At 44.1% G+C, this 15701-nt stretch overlaps 1 protein-coding gene across 1 annotated transcript in view; it reads right to left on the bottom strand.

The window, feature by feature from the left end:
* Positions 1-15701, bottom strand: part of ERCC6 (ERCC excision repair 6, chromatin remodeling factor) — a 68821-nt gene that overhangs the window by 10889 nt on the left and 42231 nt on the right. Inside the window, exons 9-16 of the mRNA XM_080926177.1 lie at positions 12039-12209; positions 11439-11615; positions 7161-7277; positions 5270-5365; positions 1375-1590; positions 923-1033; positions 548-667; positions 83-177 (exon numbers count right to left, since the gene is read on the bottom strand). Of these exons, the coding sequence (XP_080782303.1) occupies positions 83-177; positions 548-667; positions 923-1033; positions 1375-1590; positions 5270-5365; positions 7161-7277; positions 11439-11615; positions 12039-12209 (1103 nt within the window). The remainder of the gene's footprint in view (positions 1-82; positions 178-547; positions 668-922; positions 1034-1374; positions 1591-5269; positions 5366-7160; positions 7278-11438; positions 11616-12038; positions 12210-15701) is intronic.

The raw sequence follows: 15701 nt of genomic DNA on the forward strand, positions 1-15701 counted from the left end.
ACGCCCACACTTGGAAATAAAAACCCTTCTTCCTGAAAACTCTAGGCTAGGAAGTTGAGGCCCAGCAGCCCTCTGTACTGACCGGTGGTAGATCTTTTCCTCAATGGTGCCGGCCGTCAGAAGCCTGTAGACAGTCACCTGCTTCTTCTGGCCTATCCTCCATGCTCGCTCCCGGGCCTGGCAGAGAGATTTTAACAAGGGCCAACTAAGAGAAAGCAGTAACTGATCACTGCCTTCTGTCCCCTAGTCAGAATTCTGTCTAAGAAGAAATGTGCACTCGAGGCCCAAGCAAGTGGACGAGGAGTCACATGACAAAAAGAAAACCAAGACAGCTTGACTGCAAGAGGTTTCTGACTCTGTGAGCACTTTCCCAGCATAGCTGTGATGGATGCTGTGGAGAGCCAGGAGGCTACCCAAGTCTGTAGGACTGACCATGTGACCACCATGCAGACTGCAAACGTGAAGCCAGGCATAACATTAGAGACTGATGAAAACTGCCATTAACAAGCTGCCCTTCTGCAAGTACTTCTCTTCATGGAAGACAGACCTGTGTGTCGGTGCTTGGATTCCAGTCAGGGTCGTAGATGATGACTCTGTTGGCCCCGGTCAGGTTCACTCCTAAGCCTCCCACCCGTGTAGTCAGAAGAAAGACAAAGATGGACGTGTCCTACAGGAAAGATGCAGAACAGAGTGGGCAGAGCTGAGAGCTGCTATAGTTCTTCACTCCCCGCTCTGCAGCTTACCAGGGTTACACAGTGAGACCCTGCCCCAAAGAAAAGCAAACAAACAAACACCCAAAAGGATAATGTCCCCCTTGGCCTGCTAGCCAGACACAAAGACCTCTCAGTGGCTGTGAGGGCAGACGTGTACACTCTCCCTTTGCACACGGTCATCCTTTTTGCCTCCGTCCCATCTCTGTTACCTCATTGTATTTTGTGATCAGTGGCTGTCTTGATGCTATGGTGGTGGTCCCATCCATCTTGAGATAGGAATACTTGTGGGCTCTCAGGAACACTTCCAGTATGTGCAGCATCTGTTAGTGAATGAGGAAAACAGTCTGCAAACCAAGTGTACTCCAAGCACATGCTTGCCCATGTATGTAAGCAGTGTGCCTTCTCCAGTGGGCCTCTATTTCTTGCTTTGAGAAAAAGAAATGATAGCTTCCAAAGAATTTGTGCTAATTCTCTATAAGTATCCCAGACTCACTAGGATGCCAGGATCCTGCTGTGAGGTCTGTTTTAAAAAGCCAACTCTTTTTCCTTTTCACTCCTGTGAAGGGAACCATGGCTGCCACCTCAGCAGTAAGGGGTGACATCCTACCTTTTACATTGTGGTTACAAGTCCTAAGAGCTGACTTGTGGCTTGAGCACTCACCTGTCTTGACTGGGAAAACAGCAGCACCCGCTGACCCTGCTTGTGCCAGATTTTTAGCAAAGACTCAACAACAATCATTTTCCCAGAGCGTTTCCAGTATCCAAACTGTTCTTCTTCCAGTTCGTCCTCTGGAAGACCACTGGCATTCTTGGGACCGCCAGAAAAGAGGTCAGGGTGGTTGCAGATCTTCCTCAGAGCTACCAGTCCAGAGAAAATCTGTGATTAAAACAACAACACATATTGTTACGAGGGTATAATAATGGGAAGGAGGAAGGGAGAACACTTTACATGGATTACATCATTTTTATCGGCTCATTGATTTCTTCACGTCAACATTGAGAAGCAGTGTGGATCTTGAATGTCCCCAGTATGGTGGCATCTATATATGAGGCTCTGGGTAAGTGACTGGCCCATGAAGGCTCTGACCTCATCAACAGACTGATGCATTGATGGGTTCATCATTCCATAGCCTATTAAGAGGTGGAATTAGCTGACGGAAGTGGGCTAATTCCAGCCACCATAAGGTGAGACATTTTTACCCTCACATGTGCTTCCTGCAATGTTGTGCGGCCCTGCCGAGGGCCACAGGATGAAAACCTCGAGTCCCCACACTATTCTTCCTTGAGTTGATTTTCTCAAGCATTCTGTCATAGTGATAGAAAAGTGACCAACACATACTGGAAGAAATTAACTTTCATTCATGTTCTTTTCCTGACTGGACAACTTCTCTGGGGGAAAAGAAAAACAATTTATCGGACTGAACATATCCACAAAGGTCACAGTCAATTTCTGATAACTTCTCTCACCAGAGAATAGGATATTTAGTTCACAGCTATGTATCTGATAAAACAACAAAACAGAACAACGACAACAAAAAGGCCACACCCACCCCTGACCGACCTCCCAGTCTTACACATCTAAGGCCCTTAAAGCCCTGTTTTTAGTGTGTGGACCAGAGGCTGAAGTACCACATACTGCTACTCCATCAGAAACTAAACAAACACATGAATGGAGGAGATTCCCAGGGTTGGACATGGAATAGAAAGATGTAGAGGCTGGTGTTACTCTCCGCCCCAGCCCCTGCCTCAAGGTGATTCAAAAAGCTTTAAGAATGATTCAGGCAGAGGCAGGCAGATCTCTGAGTTCAACAGGGCTTCACAGAAAAACCCTGTCTCGTTCAGACTGTGACTAGTTTGAAAGTCTAAGTAAAAAAAAACAAAAGAATTATAAATTAAACTAATTTTCAGAGTATGATAGGTTTCACTGAATAACGGTTGTATTAACAAAAGAAGGTATGAGCAGCCAGACACATGGTCAAAGCTCTCCAAAGAGTCAGCCTTCCAATATTTCTCTTCCTCCCTCTCATCTTGTCCTATGCGGCACAGCACAAACTACTAGCCACATACATCTGAACTGAGGTGGACTACAAAAGTAAAACTCGCACCAAGTTTAAATATGTAATACAAAATAAAGAAGTAACTCTCTCTCTCTTACTCTCTTTGAGGCAGGGTCTTACTGTGTAGCCCACTGGCCTGGACCTCAGTATGTAGATTAGGATAGCCTCAAACTCACAGAGGTATGCTTCGATCACCTGACCTGGAGGCACGTGAGGGAGAGCTGATAGCTGAGGAGATGTGATTTGGGGAGAATTCATTTGGAAGAATAGAAACTGCGTGGACTATAGAGATGGCCCAGCAGTTTAGAGCTCCTGTTGCTCAGGCAGAGGACTCCGATTTCCCAGCACAAATGGTGGTCCATACCCATCCATAACTCTAGCTCCAAGAGATCCAATGCCCTATTCTGATCTCCATAGGTACCAGGCATGCATGTGGTATGTTATAATGAACCTACATACATGTAGGCAAAACATTCATATGTATAAAATAAATCTTTTTAAAAAGCGGAGCTGGAGCGTTGGCTTGGCAGTTAAAAGCACTAGTTCTTTTTCCAAAGTATACAGGTTCAATTCCCATCACTCCCATGGCAGCTCATAACCTTCTAACAACAGTTCCAGGTGATCTGACACCCTCTTCTGGCTCCACAGGCACCAGGCACACACAAGTGCACAGACATACATACTTGGGGCAAAATACCCATACACATAACATTTAAAAACAAAACAAACAAAAAAGAAAGTTCTGGTAAGTGATGATAGGTCAAAATGACTGATCTTAAACTACAGGCACCTGAGGGTGAGGACAACAGGCAGCCACTGCAGAGCCTGGGAGGGGTCACACGGTGTGAGCTCACCCTACCTTCTCACAGGTGAACTTCTGAAGATACTCAGGTGTACCTACAATAGGGCAGAGTGAGGGCCATGGCTGCAAGGCCCAGCATGCATTTAAGGGCATGAAAACTTGCAGTTGCTAGGGGAAGGCACAATACCCGAATGCACTGGGCTGCCAAGCTTGTTCTAAAAACGCTGCACAGAAACAGCTCTGCCTAGATAAAAAACAAGAAGAACTTGTCTACTTGTTCTTAGGAAAGTTACATGTCAAGTCAGTGACAATATGTGCAGGGAGTGAAAGAACCTGCAGCTCTAGCCTCTTATCCACCTGGCACAGAGTCACTGACAGACACACAGTCATGCTGAATGCTGACAAGGCCACTTTTGGAACAGTGTGTGAAAACATGTCCTCTTTAGTATGCCACATACCCTGATAGGCTGGGCTTTCCTAGCCCTGCAAGCCACACCACTGTTGGGCCCACTCCTCAGTGGTCTTCTTCAAGTGCACCAGGCCTATGGTGGAGAGGAGCAGGCAGCATGTCCTCTTATGCAAACAGCTCTCTCACTTCTGGAAGGGCTGCAGATCCAGTTAAGGTTCTCACAAAATGGCTTCAGAGGGTCAAAGAAAACACCTGACCCAGTGGCGGCATTGCCCAGCTAAGTAAAATTCAGATGCCTGGCTTCTGGTTCTTGTGCCTCACTGGTCCTAGGCTCCTAGATACTGCTGTGTCAGCACCACACTCTCATGTCAAGCGCTGGGGACATCCCACAGTGGGACGTATTCTAGAAAGCCACTCTCACATCTGTGTGACCTGCATAACAGCATTTTCTGAGTAGGCACTGTCTAACAATTTCCAAATTTTAGAATACTAGGAAGTGTGCTCACAGAACTTGAGAATAGATGAGTAAATAAATTCCTTTCATATGCTGAAAAAGTAAGAGTTAGAACCTGAGAAATCTGATCCAGAATTTTGTGCAGTTTCTAAGCTTGGCCCAGGGACTGGCACTATTAGAAGGTGTGTCCTTGTTGAAGGAAGTGTGTCACTCTAGGGATGTGCTTGGAGACACTCCTCCTAGCTGCTTGAGGAAGCTAAGTCTGTTCCTGGCTTCCTTTAAATGAAGATGTAGAACTCTCAGCTCCTCCTGCACCAAGCCTGCCTGGATGCTGCCATGCTCTCACCTTGATGATAATGAACTGAACCTGTAAACCAGTCCCAATTAAATGTGGTCATTTACAAGACATGCCTTGGTCATGGTGTCTGTTCACAGCAATAAAACCCTAACTAAGACAACAGCAGTCTGCCAGTGTTTATTGGTCATAAAGCTCACAGAGAAGCTGATAAAACTTGCACATCTTGATAACTATGTCCTGATAATATAATTTTAGTCATAGTTGCTGAGAAAAACCTGCAGTGTATTGGGCACCACTTCCTACCAGGTAGAAGCCTTGGGTGGTAGGACTTTGGGGCACATCCCTACCTTGAATCCAGCTTTCGCTCAGGGCTCCCCCTCATACCAGTGACCTGCCTCCAGCTGTGGCTGTGACTCAGGAGCCACTCCACAGATGGCAGGTTTGTGAACAATGTGGCACGTTCTAAACCCGTTTCCTTTCCTGCCCCACCCGCCTTGATAACAACTGCCATCTCTGGAGTCTGCTCTTTGGCTGACCTGATTCTCTCCATTGAGAATCTTGTAAACCTCTTTGGAGTCAATGAAATTCTGGTAGACTTTATGCTGCTCATCAGTTAGACGACAAAATAAGACCTGCAAGAGAAAAGGAAATGAATAGTAAAAATACATTATCAATAAGATTCCCTTTTCTAAAAAGTTCAATGTGCACAATTTGAAGAAGTATGATACATCTCTCAGCTAAAGAGTTTTCCATTTTCCATAGCCATCCACTGCCTAGTTCCAACCCACGGCCCAGCAGTCCCTCCAGACAAGCTTCCTGCTCACAGGCAGGAACAGGACCCAGGTACACAGTCACATTTCACTTAAATTCAATGTGATGAGACTCTCCCCTAGACCTCTCATCTACACTGTTTGGCTGACTTTGCAGGAACTTTTTCCTCACCTGGAACTCCCCATTCTAAGGGGTCACAAGTTTACCAGGTCCTACCAGCAACTCCCACGCTCCCAGCCCACTGGGGTCAGCTGTTTCATCACATCACGTTGCCCCTGCCCTTTAGTCCCTTCTAAGTCTACAACCTCCACTTCAAGACTTGACTTTCTTCACAGTAGTCCACCACTGTCTGCCCCAAGAGGCATCTCCCCACTCACCCTGCCTAGCACCATCTAAAGCCCTGAATAGCTGTGCTAAGCCCAGGGACTGCCTAAGCCACTCACCTAGCAGCCATCTGTCTCAGCATCTAGTCACAAACACCCAAACAGAAACCAACAAAAATGGAACAGACGCTATCAAGATCCGTATCTGTAGGAGTTTGGTTCCCATCCCTAAAACAGCTCTACTTTTGCATCTACTTCATATAGGTGAATAAGACCAATCTAGTAAAGAACCTTCAAACTCTGCGCTGGATCTGAGCATTTACCTATCTTCCTCAGGACAGTCCCCTACCCTTTAGGCTCTCTACAGGGAAATGGGGAACATCCTGAGCAAACATGGGACAGCCCTCACCAGCCAGCATCTGGTACAAGTCACTGATGCTACTGAAAACACCCAGGCATCAGAACTGACTTCAGAGCTGCAACATGCACCAGGCTCTTCCCAGAGCAGCTGTCTGCCCCTCACTCTGCCTGCTCCTGCTGCACCTCCTCCTGACCCACTGCAGCCTATCTGCCTGGACCTCTGCAATCTCCCCAGCTAGTTCCTCTTCTTCCACCCTCTTCTGATACTGCTTCAGCTACTTGCTTCTTCTTGGTCTCCACATCCTCTTTAGGTAAACCAATCTCTGCTCAGAACTTCAACTTTACCAGCTCAGTCTTAGCTATGGCCATCCTAGACCCTTCTCACATCCCTCAACCTCGTATGCAAGTGGATGTTGTCCAAGTACTTCAACATATGCTCCCAGCTTTAACCACCCTGGCACCCCTGCTGGCCCACAAGTACTAACATACTGCTCCATCTTTCCCCATAATGTTCCTCGTCCAAATTCCAAACAATCTGTTCTTTGACCTTCCTTAGGCCTCAACACAATTATATCAGAGGTCTCCTCTGACTATCCATCAGAGAAAGCCTGTTCCTTCAACATGTCTTATCTCCCCACTTGGTAAAAACACCCTCATAGTTTTTTACTTATTTGGGAACCTATGAGGTTTATGATCACAAAACCGTTTGCTCACTTCTGTGTCCCAGAGCTGATGATACAACGTCTGCGGGAAAGAACTGGGGGCTTAAGAAACATGAAGATGTTTCCCAGTAGTTGGGGGGCAGGCTCATGTGTTAACAGAGGAAAACTCCAGCCATGGAAAGATGCCACAAATGTGTCCAGTCAGCACAGACCAGCCTGTCCACAGTGCCAGGACCAGAGCTGTAAGTCAGTTAGTTATACAGACACACTCATGCTTGAGGACTGCTCGGCCACCTCCCGGATCCACTGACCTGTTCATTTTTATCTGGCAATGAAAGGCTCATCTTGACATCTGATTTCATTCTCCGAAGTAGGTACGGGTTTATTGTGTCTCTTAAGACACATGCACACTTATAGGCAGTTTTAACCTTTAATAAAAGAAAAGAGATATTAGCTTAAGGAAGATACCTGTTCTTCTCCACTGATTCCATTTCTTAAAAACTAAAGAATGATCAGCCAGTTTATAAATTCAACTTAGAAAAAGTGAAGTTCTGGATGCTCCAAGGGATGGCACCTTTCAAACTACTATCATGAGAGAAAATAAATTACCTCATTAACCAAAACATACGAGAGAAAACCTGTTAAATCACAGTTGATCTTCTCTTCTATACTTGTTTTAATTACTACTATTTAGTTAAGCAGGAATGTAAAGACTTATTTGGTTACTGACCATCCTCTAGGGGGAAAACTAGTTTTAAACAAATCCCTACTTATAATCTTGTGTTCTGTGGGAGCTACAAATGACCTGGGCCCTGTAAGGGTAGAGATCAAAAGCTAAGTGTGGTGAGAGCTGTCACAGTAGGAGCCACCAGCTAATACAAGGAGATTAGACTCTGGGGAATGAGTTCAAGAGAAGCCCTATGATCCCAGAAATGGAGGTCACTCTGGTCTAAAGCGGAGCATATGGCTCCATAATGGACAGGGCCACATGAGAGAGCATTAACTGTACACAGAAAAACAAAGACCTGCAGCCCAGGAAGCCACACCCTATGCAATTCACTTACCAGCAACAAAGGCTTCAATTAATTATTGATACTTTAAAAAATTCTAAATAGTTTGAACAATTTAGTAAATTATTACTCATAAAACAAAAAAATCTAAAATTTAAATGTAAAATAATAGCTTTAAAAGAAGCTTAAGCATAATAAACACAGAAAAGTTCAAGTTAAACACATTCAATACATATTTGGGAAGACCCTGAGGACTCCTCTCTTGTTTCAGCATTGTGTATGCACACCTGATTGCACGCAAGCTCTGTGTGAATGAACATGAATAATTACAAAACACAGGCAGAACCTGCAACACCAAGAGGCTAACCTGATAACAACTTCTACCCTCTAAGTTTATCACTGGGGCAATGATAAAAGTTACCTGTAAGGAGATGAGGTACAGACAATTTATAATGCGGAGATGTTAAAATTCACAGTTTACAAAACACAGCCCATGGAGAAGGCTGTGGAGTATTAGGTAAACAATTCACATCTCCCTACTGCTGCGTGGACACTGGGAAACTACACTGGAGCTCAGCTGAGGTGAAATCAGTTTCCAGTGCCCACTGTCTTCTGCATGTCATCATCGTACTTAATGCCCTCGTGGTCTCCAGGTATGTGTCTCTTAGTAAAACTATGACGAGGTGGAGGGGGCAGTTATACCCCTTCTCTTACTTCTAATGAGACCGAAGACACCTGCTGAGGCTGACAGTAAAGGAGGTGACACAGCCTCGCTCTGCCTCTGCAGAATGGCAGACCTCAAGAAACAAAAGCATGGTTCCCTAGACCTCACTGGGAGGTCCCCCCAGCACTTGTCTGCTGGGACTCTCTTTAGTTCTGAAGCCCTGGGCGCATCCCTCTTATGGGCTGGAATGGCCTGCCTTCAGCTCCTCAGCCTTCAGGCCTGGCCTGGCTCCCTGTCCTCCAGGGCTGAATGTGACACCTGTGTATAAACCTCATTGTCCTGCTCTAGCTGCCCCTTTACCACATTCCCCTGGCTGTACCCCCTCGGGGTTTCTTTGGAGGCCTCTAGTCTCCAGCCACCTCCCACTGTTATCAGCCCCAACCTGACACAGTAATTACCTGTGGGCAGACTATCTTCACAGGATTCAAAAGCACCCGGCAAGCATGATCTTAAGCAAAAACAAATAAAAGCAATGCCTCGTCATAAAACCTTGCCATCCAGAACTATGAAAGACACGTTCAATGGTTTCCTCTTAACCAGTTTTGCTTTCTGTGAAGCCAACTGCTTCACAGATGTTACACGAAAAATTGCAGAATGAAACAGTTCGTTAGTTTTAAGTTGTGTGCTGTTTACATAGCATAATAAAATCATGTACAGCTCTGCTCTGTTCCATCTAAGACACAAAGCATTCCTCCGGCCATTGTATCCCACTGTACTTGACACCCACCAGCAGTGGGTTCAGTAATTAGACTGCCTGTCCTGTACCACAGAGCTTGTCTCCATAACTGCAGGCATCAGCCACATGTGTTAGAAAATAACTCCTACACACAAGGAGGAACTATGTACACAAACTCCCGATCGAAGATTTCAAGATATCTTCCCACAAATGACCTGTCAATTCCCGAAGAGAAATATTAAATCCAGAGTTTAGAAATCTGGCCCAGACCACTTTGCCCAACAGTCCTCAGTAACAGGAAGAAGCACCAGACTCTACACACTGAGAAAGCATCATATTCATGGTGCTCCTGCCACAAATACATAGTCTAAATGCAGTGTGAAAGCCATGTGAGACAAAACCCAAGACAAGCATAGTTCACAAGTAGCTTTCAAAACTACAAAGGTCACGACAGGCAAAAGAACACTTAGAAGTATTCCTCATTAAGAAAGGCTGGAGGAAGATCATATTGGACACCATTGGCAGAATGTGAGCAACGGGCTAGAAGCAGAACACAGGCCTGATCCTGACCGCTGTCCTCATTATAGTTATGGACGTGGCTGCCATTGTTTATAAAGGCTTGCTGAAGGCTGGAGAAAAGATAGCTTAGCACTTAACAGAGCATTGGATGCCCTTCCACAGGACCCAGGTTCACTTCCCAGCACCCACATAATGGCCCACAACTGCCTGAGGCTCCAGTCCCAGGGAATGCAATGGCCTCTACTAGCCCCCCTGGGCACTGCACACATGTAAGCAGACGCTCTTAGACATAAAATAACCCCCCCCCAAAAAAATCCAAAAACCAAAACAACAAAACCCTTCACCCACAAATCCAGACTGAAGGAGTTGGAGAATAGATACCATACTTGAATTTATTCTCAAATAATCCACTAAAAAAATAATTCATTTGTATGCGATTGTATGTGTATTAGGGAAATGCTACATCTGGGTGAAGCACATGGAGGACTTCTTTATTCTTCTGAGTTGAGTTTGCAATGATTCTACAATGGGAATAACCACATAAACGGAGAACTCAGTAAGAACTCAGAGAAGGGAGCACTTACAAGTTCAGTAATAACCATTTAGTCACCAAAGAGAAAGCCATTGGTTTTGACAAGTCTCTGGTTTTAAAGGTAAAAAATTGGTTTCATAAAGTATTCCAAAACATCAGATCAACAGTCTTTAGAACTTTACTCTTTGCCTAGCCAAGACCCAGGAGGCATCTCTCCATCTGAATAGGTGCACACAGATACCCTACTTCACTGAAGGGTTGGGGCCACTTCCATGAGTCACAGACTGCCCTCTGGAGATCCCTACCCTCTAAATTCTATGCTAACCCAAAACTACCCGTAGCCCAGGCCTAAAGCCTCAGTCAGATACAGCAAGCCCAACCCTGTTTCCTTTATTCTATCAGCACCCATACCTTGCTTATCCTGCCTAAAATGTTACCTGGATCTCCTACCATGTTATTCTAAGACCACCACCTAAATCTTGGTCTACCTCTTTACTTCACCCTCAAAAGCCCCAACTCCTCTAATACCGGCCTTCGAGTGACTACTTGCAGCCCAAACAACCCCAAGAACTGCCACCTTATACCTGCTGGATCAAATCCCTTCCTGTTGTCCCTCAGCAACCAACTTCCTTTCAAGGGCCCTAGTTCCAGCTTTTCCACACACACTCCGTGGCCTGTTAAAGGAGTGGCTCATTTTGTCTTTCCTAGCTTCCAGTCCACCTCTTCTTACTATAAAAGGAACACTACCCTAGTTGACACCAAAGTATACCCTGTCCAGAACTGTTTAGTCTTTTTTATGATTGCTCACTGTTCTTGTGCTCACTTCCAAAATTATTTTTAAACTTCGTATCTAAGCGACATTTCCCAGAGAAACTAACACTGAAACCATTTTCTTTCTCTTGTGAAAAGGGAAGTTGTTTTATTCTTGTGCTTTCCTTAAGTAAATGGTGTACATGAATTTTTTAGAACTTTATCTGTAAAAATATAACCTATTGAGTAGGGAAATTTTCTGATTTTTATCAGACACCGATTTATAAGCCTGGCCATCTTCCTCAATACTGTCAATGACTTGGCTACAAAGTATAATGCTTTAAGGAAATGCCAAACGTGTTACTGCCTACATATTACCTGTACTGGGGAAGCATTGGAATATCCTCCCATGGTGATGGGGACAGAGAACTGCTCCATAAACACGGGCAATGTGCCCAGCTTTCCTGGGAAGATGAAGTCGAAGAGTGACCACAGCTCTCGGAGGTTGTTCTGCATAGGTGAGCCAGACAAGATAATCCGATGAGGTGTCCGGAACTAGATGAGGAAATGAGACATTGTTTTATGAAATTTACTTTGTAACAGATGAATGCCATCAACTCTAAAACACATGTAATTATTACTTAACATGTTTAATCACAATTTTTGTTTTGTTTGTCTATTATTTTTGGTCCTCTCCAAATACAACTGTGTATTTTGTCCAATTTTCTAACTGCATATGGAAGAAATCAGAAGAATTCTGTCTTGCTCAAGTTAACCAGCACCTATTAGAGTGGAGTTTGGTTACATTCTAACAGCTGACCCTTACAAAAGGTCTGAACAATGAAAGTCACAAGGAACAGACATAAGGAATTTATATTGAGACAAAATTCAATAAATGTATTCATAAAGCAAATAGCTTTCTCTAAAATTAAATACCACTACTCATCTGAAACCCCCCCCTCTGTGAAGCAGCTATACCTGTTTGCAAGCTAGGGTGACTGCAGCATTTGGATTTCGAATTTTGTGTCCTTCATCTAAGATGACATAGTGCCAGTCATGCCTGCTAATGTCATCTTGCATCAGTCGGATGTAGGAATACGAAGTTATCAAAATTCCATGACAATGAACAATATCTCGAATCAGCCTCTCCTAGAACCACAATAGCACAGTAAAGGAAGATTTAAGTAAGAAGCAAAAAACCAAAGTATGACTTAAATGACAATCTAAAGGTTAGATCTGGATTATCATGAGACTACCTAAAGCACACCATAAAAATATACAAACACACATACAAATCTAGTAATACATATCAGCGCTTTGTATTTGGTTAATCTGAAAAATAGTAATCACACTAAAGCAGAACTCCCTAAGAAGGTAGAAACAAAAATGAAATCATTTACTCAACTGTTACTTTTCTGAATCACCCTTTGTGTCTGTCCCTGTTACATCTTTAAAACAATGTCGAGGAAAAATGAACATTACAACAAAAGCAAGAAAGTGAACAAAACAGTCAAAGACGTAAGACACAAAAAGTGGTGTGAGGTAGGCAAGAAAGATGTAAAGGCAATGACTTAAAATGTAATAGAAAATCCCACAGCTAGGAGACTGAGTCTGGAGAAAAACATCTCATGAAAAAAATCATGAAACGCTCTATCCCCCCCAACATATCCGTCTAGATGACTTCAAAGTAAGGAATAGAGAGAAAATAAAGAAAAGTTTTCTTTCCAAGGAAATAGTCCTCAAGAAGCATCTTTTCTAAGACCTAAAAATGTCAGAAATAAATGATTTTTCTGGATAGAAATACATAATTCTTCGCAAGGAAAGGTCAAAACCTAGAATCCTGCTTGAGTGGGGCTTTAGTGAAGCAGGAGTTCAAAAAATAAGCCACCTAGAAGCTGCCTAGGCACACAGGAAGTGCAGGGGAGGCATTCCCACAGAAAGCTACTGGGGCAGAGGGGCTGGGGTGGTGCCCCAACAGAGCATGCTCACACCAACTCGTGGTGTAAGGATAGTGACCACCATGAACTCCCCCTTCTACAGAGGGAAACTATGACTTGGATCAGGTCCTGCCTCTGAGCAGTGGAGTCGGGATCCGATGGCTAAGGGCAGCCCACTGCAAAGCAGTCAGCATCTAGTATTAGGCTGAGCTGCTGCTCCCCATAGTACACAAGAAATCCTGGAGCAAAAACTCCGTGTTAATGCACTAATGTCTTTTAAAAGCCTGCGAAAACATGAAGCATAATAGAACATACTTTTAAATAATGAAAAAATATATATTTTAAATATTACTGTAATTCCTGTTTAATTAATAAAGCCTACAGAAAAATGAGGGGAATGAGTATCAAAGTAGAACCCAAACCTCCACCACGTGTGCCTGTGTTCACATGAATGTGGAGGCCAGAGACAATTTCCAATGTCGTTCAGGTATTGTCACCTTCTCTTTGAGACGAGGTCTTTGGCTAGGGAGGCAGCTCCATGACTACATGTGCTTGCCACCGAGCCTGGTAATTTGAGTGTGACCCTGTGCCCACTGAATGGTGGATGGAGAGAGCTGATTCTCACAAGGTATTCATCCTCTGACCTCCTCATACCTCTCACCCGTGAGCACATACTGAGAGAGGAAGACAGAAACACAGCCTTGAGCTTAGAGGACGCCTGTGCAGACTGACAAGGGACACTGACTTGGAATCAGCAAAGATATACCAAGGAAATGCAAATAAAAGAGGACAGAATTTACAGTATAAGTATCAGATACATTTTATCTCTTAAAAGGGAATGAAGTATTTTTTTTTTAAAGACCAGGAACCTTGACATACATTAAACATTGTAACAACCAACGGCAAAGCCACCAAAGCAATCTGGACAGCTTCTGGTCAGGGGCCTTCTCCTGGTCAAGGAATGAGCCAAGCAAAGACATTTCAAACTGAGGACACAGGACCTGAGTATGCTGCCAGGGCTGTCCCTCACAGTATGGTTCAGACAAAGACCTCAGTCCTTCATATGCACACTCTCAGAAAGCACAAACCCAGACCCACAAGAGCATGAGGTGACAGCGGTGGATACTGCATGCCTGAGTGCTGTCTGGGTGTCAGCTGTGTCCTGCTGTCCTGGTGCTAGCTGTGCAAATTGAGAGACAGAAAAGGAGACTGGAAGTTAAGACACCACCCCAACTTACAAGACATTCATTGGCTGCCTTTGGCTAAGCCCTGCAAATGTGGATTCACTTGCTCATGGCCCTGGGACTTCCAACTGTTGCGCAGGTTCACCATGGTCACCCACTTACCCCTAAAGTGCACAATCTCAAAATGAGTCCTTGAAATCACTTGATGTAACTAGATGCTTCACCATAGTTAAACTAAGGAGACACTGACCTGCTGAATGTACACCACTGGAGCAATGCGCAGCTTCTTGTGATTGCATAAGAACTGAAGTTTATTTGGGTCATTCTAGAATGTTAACTATAGAACCACAGAATTCATATTTCTACTGTGTTCAGAAAGATGTATAGTGGTCATAAAGAATTTTAAAGATGCCTTATAGAAAGAACAAGAAGTTGTACAAAATGTTCACAATGAAAATTTAATCTCTACTAGGTAACAACCCATCTATGACTATTGATATTCACCTGATTCCATCTCAGAATTCTATAACTGCCTGGAATGGAGTTTCAATAACGGTGAATTGTTGAATATTATGGACGTCTCAATCCAAACACTTAAGACAAATCATCTCGGGCGGTTTCAAATTAAAAGCTTGTAAAATATGTAACCTCTTCTAGTTTTTGCAATTAATAGGGTACATCTGCAATTAGCCTGACTTACTGAATGTAGTGCTGTTGTCATTAAAAGATGTCTGAGGAAGTGCTGCCGTTATTATGGAGGCTCAGGAGACCAATCCCTCCTAGAGGGCAAACAGTGGACTGGTGGAAAACAACAGCCATAAATCACACTGTCAGGCAGCGGGGAAAACCAGTGAAGCACAGGCACATGAAGGCCATTCACAGTAAACACGCAGCGGCTTCCCAGGCAGGATTTACTGCACCTGTAATTAATTAAAATTTCCTTCAAGCTAAATCTTTAATAAACAAGGATTTGTGCTGACAACGACGAAAAGGGGGCTCCAGCAACGTAATCTTACAGTGTGCCTCACAGAGCACCTATGGCTCCTCTATCAGTGCACAGAGCAGCGAGTTACGAGCAAACAGCGCTGCTTTGTAATTGTGCTTGAAATGGGTCTGAAATGTTCAAGAGGCTTGAAGGAGCATATGGCTGCCCTTTCTAATCTGACCTGTTTTATTTTTTTCTCTCCCGCTGCAGTTAATTCTTATTTGTTCATTTATTATTCTCACTGTGTGAGTGTGTCTGTGTGTGTGTGTGTCTGCGTGTCTGTCTCCATGTGTTGCCACAACATGCATGTGGCAATAAAGGAACAAGTCTCTGGGGTGGGTTTTCTCTGGCCACATTATGAGATCCAGGAATAAAACTAGGATCACCAAACCTGCGTGAAAGCACTTCTACCCACCAGCCTGTTTCACCCACCCACTCCTTTATACTTTTTTAAAAAGATTTATTTATTCATCTTATGTATGTGAGTACAATGTCACTCTCTTCAGACACACCAGAAGAGGGCATCGGATCCCAT

The sequence above is a fragment of the Micromys minutus genome (assembly GCF_963924665.1).
Source record: "Micromys minutus genome assembly, chromosome: 12".
NCBI lineage: Eukaryota > Metazoa > Chordata > Mammalia > Rodentia > Muridae > Micromys > Micromys minutus.